This window comes from Amblyomma americanum, chromosome 1 (genome assembly GCF_052857255.1).
Source record: "Amblyomma americanum isolate KBUSLIRL-KWMA chromosome 1, ASM5285725v1, whole genome shotgun sequence".
NCBI lineage: Eukaryota > Metazoa > Arthropoda > Arachnida > Ixodida > Ixodidae > Amblyomma > Amblyomma americanum.
The window spans coordinates 494,145,854-494,158,394 of NC_135497.1; the positions used below are offsets into that span (position 1 = coordinate 494,145,854).

General features: G+C 51.1%; 1 protein-coding gene across 3 annotated transcripts in view; it reads right to left on the bottom strand.

Moving 5' to 3' along the window:
* Positions 1–12,541, bottom strand: part of LOC144116099 (set1/Ash2 histone methyltransferase complex subunit ASH2-like) — a 161,812-nt gene that overhangs the window by 11,790 nt on the left and 137,481 nt on the right. For all 3 annotated transcript variants that reach the window (XM_077650777.1, XM_077650774.1, XM_077650776.1), the window contains 2 exons: positions 12,199–12,297; positions 12,044–12,103 (listed from right to left, as the gene is read on the bottom strand). In XM_077650777.1, the coding sequence (XP_077506903.1) occupies positions 12,044–12,103; positions 12,199–12,297 (159 nt within the window). The remainder of the gene's footprint in view (positions 1–12,043; positions 12,104–12,198; positions 12,298–12,541) is intronic.

Consider the following 12,541-nt stretch of genomic DNA (forward strand, 5'->3'; position numbering starts at 1 on the left):
CCACAATGTAGCAGTTACCCAGCGAGGACTCCAGAAATGGGCCCAGTAAGTCCATGCCGACTTGGTGGAAGGGGACTTGTGGCGGATTAATAGGCTGCAGTAGTCCGGCTGGCTTAGTCGGCGGCGTCTTGCGACGTTGACACTCACGGCAAGTTCTGACGTAACGCTGGACAATAGAAGCAACCCTGGGCCAGTAGTACTTTTGGCGTATCCGCGCCAAAGTGCGAGAAAAACCCAGGTGACCAGAAGATGGGTCATCATGGCACGCCTGCAGGACTTCGTCGCGCAAGGCTGCAGGTACGATGAGCAGATAGGCAGCTTCCGTCGGGTGGTAGTTTTTCTTATACAGAACGCCATCGCGCAAACAGAATGATGACAGTCCACGTGAGAAGATTCGCGGGGGTGACACAGCGCTTCCTTCAAGATACTCAATGAGAGGCCGTAGTTCACTGTCGTCCCTTTGGTGTTGAGTGATGAGGGACGTGGAGATGGCGCCGAGAAAAATAGAATCGTCGTCGGGTTCAGCTCAGTTGTCCTCGATAGGAGCACGAGACAGACAGTCGGCATCACTGTGCTTCCTACCGGACTTATAAACGATGGTGACATCGAACTCTTGAAGGCGAAGGCTCCAGCGTGCAAGCCATCCCGAGGGATCTTTGAGGTTCGCCAGCCAACACAGCGAGTGGTGGTCACTGACGACCCTGAAAGGGCGGCCAATAAGTACGGGCGAAATTTGGTCACTGCCCACACAACGGCCAGGCATTCTTTTTCGGTGCTGGAATAGTTTGCCTCAGATCGTGACAAGGTGCGGCTCGCGTATGCGATTACGCGTTCGAGACCATCCTGCCACTGCACAAGGACCGCACCGAGGCCGATGTTGCTGGCGTCTGTGTGCAGTTCAGTGGCGGCTGACTCGTCGAAGTGTCCAAGGATGGGCGTACTTTGGAGATGAGTTCGGAGGTCTTCAAAAGCCTTCTGTTGTTCTAGGCCCCAGAAGAACGGTTCGGAATCTTTCGTGAGGCGGGTGAGGGGCTCAGCGATCTGGGAGAAGTTCTGCACAAAACGCCGATAATAGGCGCAGAGACCCAGAAAGCGGCGCACGCTTCGCTTATCGGTGGGCACAGGAAAAGCAGCCACGGCGGCTGTCTTATCGGGGTCGGGGCTAACCCCTTTAGCACTCACGATGTGGCCCAAAAACTTCAACTCTTCGAAAGCGAAGTGGCACTTGTCGGGCTTCAGGGAAAGTCCGGCCGACCGAATTGCTTCGAACACAGCACGCAGGCGTCTCGGGTGCTCTTCAAACATATCAGAGAAGGTGACAACGTCATCCAAGTACACGAGACAGGACTGCCATTTCAGATCGGCAAGAACGATATCCATCATCCGCTGGAAGGTTGCAGGAGCCGAGCACAGGCCGAAAGGGAGCACCCGGAATTCGTGCAGACCGTCCGGTGTAATAAAGGCGGTCTTTTCCACGTCGCGTTCGTCCACCTCGATCTGCCAATAGCTGCTGCGTAAATCTAGCGATGAGAAGTACCTGGCGTGGCGCAGCGGATCCAGGGAGTCATCAATGCGCGGCAGAGGATAAACATCTTTTTTTTGTAACTTTGTTTAAACGTCGGTAATCAACGCAGAACCGTAGGGTTCCATCTTTCTTTGCTACTAGAACAACAGGCGATGCCCATGGGCTCGTCGACGGCTGTATCACGTCGTCCTGGAGCATTTCTTGAACTTGGCGGCGAATGGCATCACGCTCCTTTGAAGAGATCCGGTAAGGCGGCTGACATAACGGCCACTGGTTGGCGTCGACTATAAATCGGTGCTTAGTGAGCGGTGTCTACCTAACCTTAGAGGTCGAGGCAAAGCAGTCACAGAAAGACTGGATAACGCTTTCGAGGCAGCGTTTCTGATTAGACGGGAGGTTCGGGTTCACGTCAGTTTTTATGGGAGTGGTCGGTGCCTCCACTGATGCCGAGGCTTCGGACAAAGCGTGCTGTCCCGCGAATTCGCCGAGTTCTTCGAAATGCACAATAACTGTTCTGCCAGGCAAACACTGAGGTTCACAGCCAAAATTGGTTACCAAGAGCTCGGTTCGGCCACTGTTTAGCTCGACAATTCCGCGAGCAACACAGACTTGCCGACCAATGAGCAGCGACATGTTGGTTTCAGCGATGCCACGAGTACCAGTGATGTTGTCGCAATCTACGGTAACAAACATGTTAGCTCTTGACGGGATTAATACGTGGTCGTCAAAGACGCGTAACTTAGTCCCGCGTGGCTCGGGATCGCCGTCAACAGGGGGTTGAGTGGAAAATGACACGACCAGCTCCTGAAGGTTGATGACAGCACCGTACTCCTGAAGGAAATCCAAACCAAGTATCAGGTCTTTGGAGCACTCCGGTAGCACAGCAAAGCAACCAGGGAAAGTAGCATCGCGGATCTGGATTCGCGACGTGCAGACGCCAATTGGAGTAACCACATGGCCGCCAGGGGTGCGGATCTGGGGTCCAGACCAAGGGGTCAGCACCTTTCAGAGGGCCGTAGCTAGCCGACTGCTCATTACAGAAAAGTCAGCGCCGGTGTCCACAAGTGCGGCCACATCGCGATTATCAGCGATTACTGGGATTTCAGCAGACACCAGTCGGTCGCAGCACGTCATTGTCATTGAGGTCGTCGGGTGAGGTCGTCGTCGGTCGGGTCGTAGCCGCGAATCGTCGGGTGGAGGCTCTTGACTTGATCCAATAGCGGCGGCCCTACCCCCGAGGGACGCCATCTTCAGTTTTCCCGATGTGGGGACGCGCCTCTGAACTGGCTAGAAAAAGACGAGTGGCTTGGCAAAGAAAACCGCCTTGTGGATGGCGAACGGGACTGGCGTCGCCGCGAGGTCGTTGGCTGCACGTTATCGGACAGATACTGCTCGATGTCCCGCGGCCGTTCTCCGTAGCGTGGTCGAGGTGCGTCAGGTGAAAACCTCCTTAAGCCCATTCTGCGGTAAGGGCAGTGGCGGAGGATGTGGTCGGGCTCCCCACAGTGGTAGCAGAGCGGCCTATTGTTTGGAGTACGCCAAACGCGCGCTTTGCTCATGGTGGACAGGGGCTCCTGCGGTACGACGGGTACAGCTGCAGTTGGGTACCGCAGTGAAGGCACAGGAGTGACGGGAGAAAATGCTCGACTCACTGGCCCAGGACGACTTTGTAGTGCTTGACTGTATGTCATCACATAGGGCGCGGAGCTGGTGGCGACTGGACAGTTCGCCGGACTTCATCTCGGACCACATCTGGTATGGCAGTGACGCTGGCCTGTGGAGCTTCGAATCGAAGTTTCTCGAGTTGTTCGCGCACCAGGCTCCTCACAAGCTTTCGAAGCTCCTCAGTGGGTAACGACGTGGGCGTGCAGTGGCGAGTGGCTGCTACACTAGCCTGACGGCCGTAGTGCGCGCCCCGTTCATGAAGAGAACGCTCCATGCTTGTTGCCTCCTTGGCAAAGTCGGCCACCGTTCTTGGCGGGTCACGTACCAGTCCAGCAAACAATTGCTCTTTGACGCCGCGCATTAGGTGGCGTACCTTCTTGGCCTCGGGCATAGCAGGGTCAGCGCGATTGAAGAGTCGCGTCATGTCCTCGATGAACATGGCGACGCTCTCGTTCGGCTGCTGCGACCTCGATTGCAAGGTGATTTCAGCCTTCTGCTTTCGTTCGCTGGTGTTGAACGTGGCTAAGAGCTCTCGGCGAAAGATCTCCCAGTTAGTGAAGGAAGCTTCGTGGTTCTCATACCACGTCTTGGCAGAGTCCTGTAGCGCGAAGTACACGTTCCGCAATTTGCGCTCACCGTCCCATTCATTAAAGCCCGCCACACAGTCAAAGCTGGCCAACCAGTCTTTGACGTCCTCAAACCTCTCACCGTGGAATGATGGAGGCGACCGAGGCGTGTGAAGGACGAACGGCGGGGCATTCCCGGAATGCTGACTTGTCTGGCTAGCCGTAGCGGACGTCATGGCCCTTGCTGGTCTTGCGAGTTGGCCGAACTCTGGTTGTAGACCTCGCAGGCGGCGGGGCTCACCTTGTGGACTGGTGTTGTAGCCACGCGTTGAGAACTGACGTCAAGAGTGTCCTCGAGGTCAGAGTACATGGATCGTACCCAGCACCTCCACCAAATGTCACCGATAAACGGTCAAAGCACTCAAAACCAGGTTTAATTAGACGTGCTACGCGTCCAGGACAGCAGGGAGCTCGAGCGAGGAAGACGAAAACCTCTAGCCCCTCGAGAGCGCAAGGCATGGCAAGTCCCATCTAAAACAATTCCGCCGCGGCATGGTGCCACTGGATTGATTGGGACTGTGGCAATATATACACAGGGTGTTTCACCTAAAACTTTACACAGGATTTAAAAATAGGCTTTTTCAGTTAGAAGAGCGCTTTTTACGGCACAGCGTTGTCAGTAATGTAGTATATCAAAATACTGCTAAGACGTGCTCACTAGCAGGCTGGTTAAATACAGTCGAGCCCGCTTATAACGAACATGAGTGTCCCGCGGCGTCCGTTCGTTATATCCCGAAGTTCATAGTAAGTGGACCACAGCTTTAATGACAGTTGCTTGTCAAAACGCTAAATTTTTCCTTAGCGAAAAAGTCCGTGATGGACGTGTTTTTGCAGTGCAGATCCGATAAGGGAGGTTTCAAGTTTATTTATAGCAGAAGCGTGCTCCTCGCCGAGGCCCTTGGCATGGATAAGTTGTCTGAGGCTCTCTATGTAGCCCATTGCTACAGGTGCGCTTATGAGTGCTGGCTCCGAAGTTTCATCCTCATCCGATTCCTCTGTGTCACCCTCGTCCCGCACTTCAGAAACGATGCCCTCGTCCGTGCACGGTTCCGCGGTGTCGGCATTGTCATCGACAGAAATAAAATCATTCCAACCAATGTCGTGACCCCCCCATGTCGGAGTCGATGACGCGCTGCCACAAATTGCCGCCGGGCTGGTCATCTTCCGAAGCATCAGGCTCGGCATCAGACACTGTGTCTGCGAAGCCGACCTTGCGGAAGCAACTCCGCATGCAAGTGGCCATCATCTCCGCCCAGGCCGCTTTAACCATCTCTACCGCTGAATATAATGGAAATGGGCACGGTGTTCCCATCCGCCATCCCGAATTACAACCAGGGCCCGAGATTCGAATTCGAACGAAGCCAATGAAACGTCCGCACCGTAACAAGAGTGACAAAAGCGCGCGATGGGGTAGACGTGTAACGTGCACAAGCGGCAATCAAGCCAGTCAAGCTAAAGATACAGACGCACAGTGCCAACGGAGAGACCAATGAGGGGCATCCGCGAGCGTCAGTGCAGCCACTTTTTGGCTCCCGCGGAAGGCCTGCTTCACGGAGCATGGCCTCCGCGATCGGCACCAGCGGCGGTGCGGTTGATCGAGGAGGCCACGCGCGGATTTGCAAGAGAGTGGGGAGAGGGAAGCGGAGTTGCAAGGAGGGGTGGGAGGGCGATCTTGGAAGGCGCATCGGCGGGGAAAGAGTAGCTCGCTTGAGAGCGGCACGAAACGGGGCGGGCAGTTCGCCTGCGATGAGGCACGGCCCGAAAACATACCGTGCCGGGCGCACAAAGGGGTTGAAGGCAGGTTATCTCGCATCGCGGCGCTGGGTTAACGCCGTCCGTTTGCTGTAACCGATCACCAGGGCTTAATGACATTCGTTATACGTGTGATTTTGTGCCACTAAAACAATGTACATTTTGACGGTCACGCAGGTCTCGTTTGTTATAAGAGAAGGTTCGTCTTAAGTGGGGCTGTTACATGTGGGCTCCACTGTAATACTGAATAGTTAACTGTTAAACTATTACTGTTGGGCTCCTTAATTATTGAGATGTATGTAGCCCACTGTAAGTAATATCCATATCAGTTTGTAGAATTTCGAAAATGCAATTAAACTCGGAGCTGTGGCCCAACAAATTTCGGCTCTTTCGACAACTGCGTTTACTTTCGACAAGTGCGTTTACTTCGGCGCAATGTAGCTAAAATTTGTTGGGTCACAGCCTGGAGGGTAATCGCATCTTCAAAATTCTAAAAACTGATACGGATATTACTTACGGTGGGCTACATGCATCTCAATAGTTAAGGAGCCTAACAGCAATAGTCAAAAATTAACTATTCAATATTAGTTAACCAGCCTGCTAGTTAGCACATATTAGCTGTATTCTGATGTACTACACCGCTGACAATGCTATGCCGAAAAAAAAAACGCTAACAAAAGCCTTTTTATAAACTGTGTGAAGTCTGAGGTAAAATACCCGGTATATATATATGCCAATAGTGGCTTAAGATATACAGTTGAATCCCGCTACAACGAAATCGACGGGGCGCGCGAGAAATTTCGTTGTCGCGAAATTTCGCTGTCGAGAAATTAACCAAAAATGCAAGGCACTAACTCCAGCAGATCATAGTTTTATTTCCAGAAATCTGTGAGCTTAGCCTGCTTGCGTTTCACTGCCAGCAGCGGCGTCCTACGACTCTCGCACTATTGAAGTTGGCTTGTATCGATAGAATACCAGCTCCTGATCACAAAAATGCCGCTCTTACTGAAAACAAAGCTCTTGTAAGGTAGAAATTAGCAATAACCAAAATACAGGTATCGCCACCACATGCCAATCTCGCAAGTACAAGCATGGTGACGCCATAGGACAAGAGACGCGACCTTGGAGGAATTTTTCGTCCTACTTCGTTTCGCGAATCTTTGAGGCTGACAAAGGTAGGTTGTGCAGATCAATATTGAAGTAAGTTTTGTTTTAAAACCAATAGTACGTTTTTATCACACAAGGAAGGCAGGCAAAAGACAACCTGAATGTTGGAAGCAAAGAAAACGGATGCTTGGCGGCGCCACAGGCGGCCAGGAGAGTTTCGATTTGTTATGGCGCTTCACGTCTATGAGCTTTGCGTGCCCCGTGGTTTTATTTTTGACGCGCTTCGATTTACAAGCGCCGAACAGCAGAGGAACTCCAAGTGCCACTTCAAGTGCTAGTTAACCTTTGAAGGAGCCTGTTAAGGCTTGTCAGATGACCGCCACGGTCGATGAAAAGCTATGATGACACGATGGTCAGTGATCGTACAAGACAGCACTTGTGTATTCGCACGCTTGCCCGGCGAAACATTCCCGGCTGTGCAGTCAACTTCAAACTACTTAACGGAAATCGTTTATTAGAGACAGGAGAAAAAGGCAGTTCAGAAAAATTGCTGATGGCCTAGCTCTGTTAGGCCAGTATATACCTAGCGAAAGCGCGGAGATTTCTGCATCAGAAGAGTGCATTCACTAGATGCGCCTTTATTGTCGGCTGTAACTTGAGCCGTCGTGGCGGAGCGGTAGCGTTTCCGCCTCAAACGCCGAAGGCCCTGGTTCTATTCCGAACCTCGGCACCGCACTTCTTTTCTTTTATTCAGTGAGTGGGCGGGGGGTTTCAGTGGCTCCCATGGATGCCGCCGCTGAATACGTTGGTTAGCGGTTAAGCGCAGGCTCTGTTAAGGTGTGTTTATGCTGCGGCAAGGAGCGCGCGCGCGCTGCACGGCGAAGTCATGTCGGTCAAAGCGAGACCCTCTATACTCCAACTGCGCTTGACCGCCGACGCGTTCGGCGGCTTCGGCGCACTCTGACCGCACTGGCGGGGAGATTGGAGCATGTATCGATTTCGTGCCGAGTGCGCCAGCCACCGGCGGCCCGCCAGACTGATTTGGCTCCGCGGCGAGGTGCGCGTTATATTCAATAGCTGCGGCAGTTGGGCGGAGCTGTTCTTTTCGAGCTAGGCTATTTTAATCAATTCACAGTACATATCTGAAGGTACATGCAAGTTCGCGAGACAGCCAGATCCAGTGGACCCGTTGGATCTAGCGGAAGCCGTTGAAGCGTCGTGAGCCGGCTTTGGTTTCAAGCCGGCGACTTTAAACGCGACCGCCCTCGAGCACCGATTTGTTTTTTGTGGCAAAAAATAAATAAAAAACTTGGCCCTTGCAACCGTGGGAGACCTCGACGCCGCCTGCTGCGCCGTGCAACCGCGCCGTTCAAGGAATCACAATCCGTTGACCACCCCAAAGCCCCGGCCAGCCTCCAATGGGCGCAAGGCGCCGACCTTGTCCTGGCCCCTTGCGACTCCCCGCACTGGGGTTATGATATTTAGTTTGCAACAGCTGCTCATTGAGGAAGTGGGAAACGACCCGCCGGCGCCTAACCTAAACATGCTCCCTCAAAAGCATCGCACGCTCTGCGGGGCTGAGGTCGCTGAAATGCAGGCCAGAGTTTTTGCGAGAACTATGTCGTCGGGTTCGGGAACGGGATCCATCGTAACGCTGGCAATACGCCGGTGCAAACGTAAACGAAGCGACGGTGGCGACCCCCGATAGATGCCTTCAACGTGCGGCGCCGGTAGCTTTCATTTCGGCAGCTGCTAGACCGCACCGCTAGTTCGCCAGAAATCACGGAGTCTCCGTTTACGTCACGTTGCATGTCACTCCGTTCTGTGCCGTCATAAGAGTTCTCCGTGTCGTCATAAGAGTTCTCAAATTTGAATCGGAGCGGCGGGAAAAAATTTTTCAACTTCGAATCCAAATTTCTTTGAAATAAATTCATCTTTCGCTCCCGGACAAGCGTCAACAAAGCCATGAAATGCCGAAATATCAGATATTGCTAACAAAAAAATTTTGATAGGGTTCTCCTCAGTGTCCCTTTAACAGCGACATCGCAACGTCGTCATCGTGTGTGCCAAGGAATTTTCTAATAACGTCGAAGGCATTCAGTACCTGCGATGAGGCTGCCGAAACAGGTAAATCTTGAGCGGAGTCGTCTTCATGATCGGACGGCTCTTCCGGCTCGCGAACACTTTTGATGATGTCTTCATCGCTTCCTTCCTCGTGGGCAATCACGTCCGCATCAGCGTCGAGGCAATCGTCCAGCGCTATGTCAGCAGGGACGTTTAAAGCTTTCTGGAGCGATTTCCAGGTAACGTCAATCCCCGGAGTCGATGACGATGGTACACCTTCCGCGGCTGCAGCCGTGCTGGTCGCCTTGCTGTCGACAAACCCTGCGTGCTTGAAGCAGTTGCGGATCACGCTGCACCGTGTTGCTCTCCATGCCGCAGCCATCATTCCTAAAGCCATGAAAAGATCGACTTTCGTCTCCTTACCAGTGTCGGTGTTCAGGAGAAGCCGCTGGATCAACCTTTCCCGGTAGGAAGACTTCATGCTCCGGATGATGCCATGGTCCAGGGGTTGAATGACAGGTACAGTTTGGCGGGAAGAACTTCAGCTCCACACTTGACAGCTTGAGGTCGTCAATGCGGTGGGCTGAACAATTGTCCAAGAGCAAACAATACTTTCAATTTTGTCTGCTCATGTCGCAGTCAAGTGCCACCACCCAGTCAGCAAAAATGGCACGCGTCATCCACGACTGGCTGTTTGCCACGTACTTGACAGGTAGGTTCCTTTTCCCCTTGAAATGCGCGGTTTTGTTCTTTTGCCAATAACTAGCGGGGGGCGTTTGTCAGACCCATCCACATTTGTGCACAGCAGCACAGTCACTCGTTTCTTGCTGTTTCCCTCCGTGGCAACCGCTGCCCTTTAAAAATCAAGCGTCTTCGCTGGCAGCATCTCATAGAAGAGGCCCGTCTCGTCTGCGTTATAAATATCAGACGGAGCGTAACTGCTCATTATGCCAGTCCGTCGCCCATGCTGATGCGCTGTCAACATCCGCCGATGCCGATTCACCGCACAAAACCTTGCCGACGATGTTATGCCTTTCTTTAAACCGATTCAGCCAACCTATGCTTGCCTTAAAGTCGTTCAGCCCTAGCAAACAAGCATAATTTATGGCCTTCTGATGTACAATTTTACCGCTCAGGGGCATGTTTGTTGCTCGCGTATCGACGAACCAAGCATAGACAGCCTTGTCGAGCTCTTCATACGTTGGTTGCGTCACTTTTTTGTGCTGCGCTGAAGTGCCCGATGAAAGTGCCTCCCTAATGCTGTCCTTATTCTTCAAGATCGTCGATAGCGAACTCGGCGCGATGCCAAAATCTGCGGCAATAATTGCTTTCTTCTTCCCGCTTTCCGCTTCGGAGATAATTCTATCCTTTTCCTCTAGCGAAATAAACTTTCGCTTCTTCGTTGGCGGCAACATGGCAGAGGCGATCAACGAGATCAGACTGCAGCGAGAGATCGACGATCAACACACACCGACACACGAGAAAATGGTGGCAAGGGCTGCGGAGAAGGCGGGGAGGGGAGGCTGGCAACTGGATTTGGATTCGTCTTTGGCCCTCGTACGGCCGGCGGCCTTTGCACGGCACCAACAAGTCCCCTCGCTGCTTTCCTATAACAAATAAACGACTCCCAACCAATTTTTTTAATAAAGAATACATGAAAATGTAATAAACATACATTCCGTGCATAATTTAGCTGCTCCAAGCCACTGCTTTAGCAGGGAATAATCTCGTACAGCACCCAACTTTTGAAGAAAGGTGGGCCACTGACCGGTGAATGCTTGTGAAAAATTCGTAGAAGCGAATGCGTGCTCACGAAGTAATTCGTTTTCGAGGGAATTTTAATACATTAACTCCTATGGGGATTTCACGGGGAATGAGAAATACTTCGTAGTGGCGAAAATTTCGTTAAAGTGGCATTCGTTGTGCCGGGATTCAACTGTAGTGTTTCTTAAGTGTGATGTACGTGAGTCGTTGGCCTTTCTTTCCATAAAAAAAATAATTTTCAATTCCTGAGTAAAAATGTTGATTGGCACCAGGCAGTGTCTCCCTATAGTCCTCCCAAATCAGTTTTCCTTTCGCACGTTGATGTTAAGTTGAAGAAATATTTCTCACATTATGTATTTTGGTCAACTTAATTGTGACGTACATTTTATGATTATTTCCTGAATACAATAATTGCTTAGGGCCTAATGGGTCCAATTGGTTGGGTAGCTAAAAACACAACTGCAATCAATTTAAAAATCCAAATGACACCATTTGGAATGCCCAATTGAAATTTGCAATGTTTTTTTTTTACAGGGGCCCTCCAACCGCGGCACACCACTCAAAGAAATGGTGCAGGCCGGTGTTGTGCACATTCAACCCATCGTGGTCACATCGCAGGGCAAGCTCAGGCGTGCGGTTCAGAGGTTTGCAAGCCGTACCATAGATTGTTTTTGTGCTGTGAGTAAAGGGGCACAGGCACTTCGCATATCATGCATTGGCATCACTCTGCGGCGCTGCCTCATGGCTCTGAGGAACTATCGCATAACTAGTTTGCGGCGAAATCGGGGATTGGACATTCCCACATAGCACCCCAGATCTCCAGAATTATCCGGTCAAATTTATATTAGAAATTACTGGTCTACAGAGATTCTTCTAATTATCCAAGATTTCGAATAAACAGAGTTTGAATTATCTAGGTTTTACTGTATACTGCACTTCACTGCAGAGGGCAATTAAGGTTTCAGGAATGTGCTGGTACTTGATAAATCAGAGTGCACAAAAAGCCCCTAAAGCTGAAATGACATTGGCGCTGCTGATGTTTTTGGCACAGTTTAGAGCAGCCTGCACCACAACAGTATTTATGTGCAAGCACACATGAAAACTTGTTGGTTTATGCATGGTGATGAAAACTGCTCAAGAAGATCACAAATTACCAACTCTGCTTTTCACTTTACCGCAGCTTCATTTCACGTACATGCCTCACTTGTGCTACGAAACTGTGCAGTACAGAAATCTGCTGACAAAAAAAAAAAAGACTTCAAAACAATGTGACCACATGAGTTGTAATCAGTGGTAACTGCTAAATAAAGACTGTTTCATATGCTGGCAATAAATGTCCCACTTGTTGGAACCTCATTGCCACAGCTCCCCGAAACAGGTTCGTGCGCCACTCCGCGAGTTTTCGCTTGCACATGAAACAGCCTCAACCGCTAGTCTCTAGGAGAAAGCATCAATTTTCCTGTGCACTGCCACAGCACATGATCACTTCTCACAGCAGGGATTACAAACATCATGCACACAGCAGACCACCTGTACTCACCCCCGAGCATGGTATATCCTTTGGCTTGTGCTTAAAATTGGGGCCAAAATTCAGGCGCACCTGGTACATTTGTGAAAAAGAATGGCAATAAAGCATGAACAAAAAATTCCTGCATGCATTATGAGACAAGACACCAAACCAAACAAGAGGCTCACCGTGCAGCCTTTATACAGAGAGATTGCCGGGAAGTACATTCCTTCATTGATGTCTCTCCACGCAGTTCCAACGCACTCACCATTCTTGTAGAACACAATCTGCAGCAGACAAATCCAGCAGTTACACTCAAGTCATGTGGATTTGTGAACCAAAGAACATGAATCACCATGTAGAATTCACATGCGTTCAGTGGTGGCAAGGGCCACATTGATTAACAAAAACAGTGCAAGGCTCTGCAGAATGCCGCTAAGACCAGATCTTGGACAATAACTAAACTGTCGTCGCTGTGATGCCTAGCCGAACTGATATCAAGAGGTTACTGGTGTACCTGAAGCTGTTAAA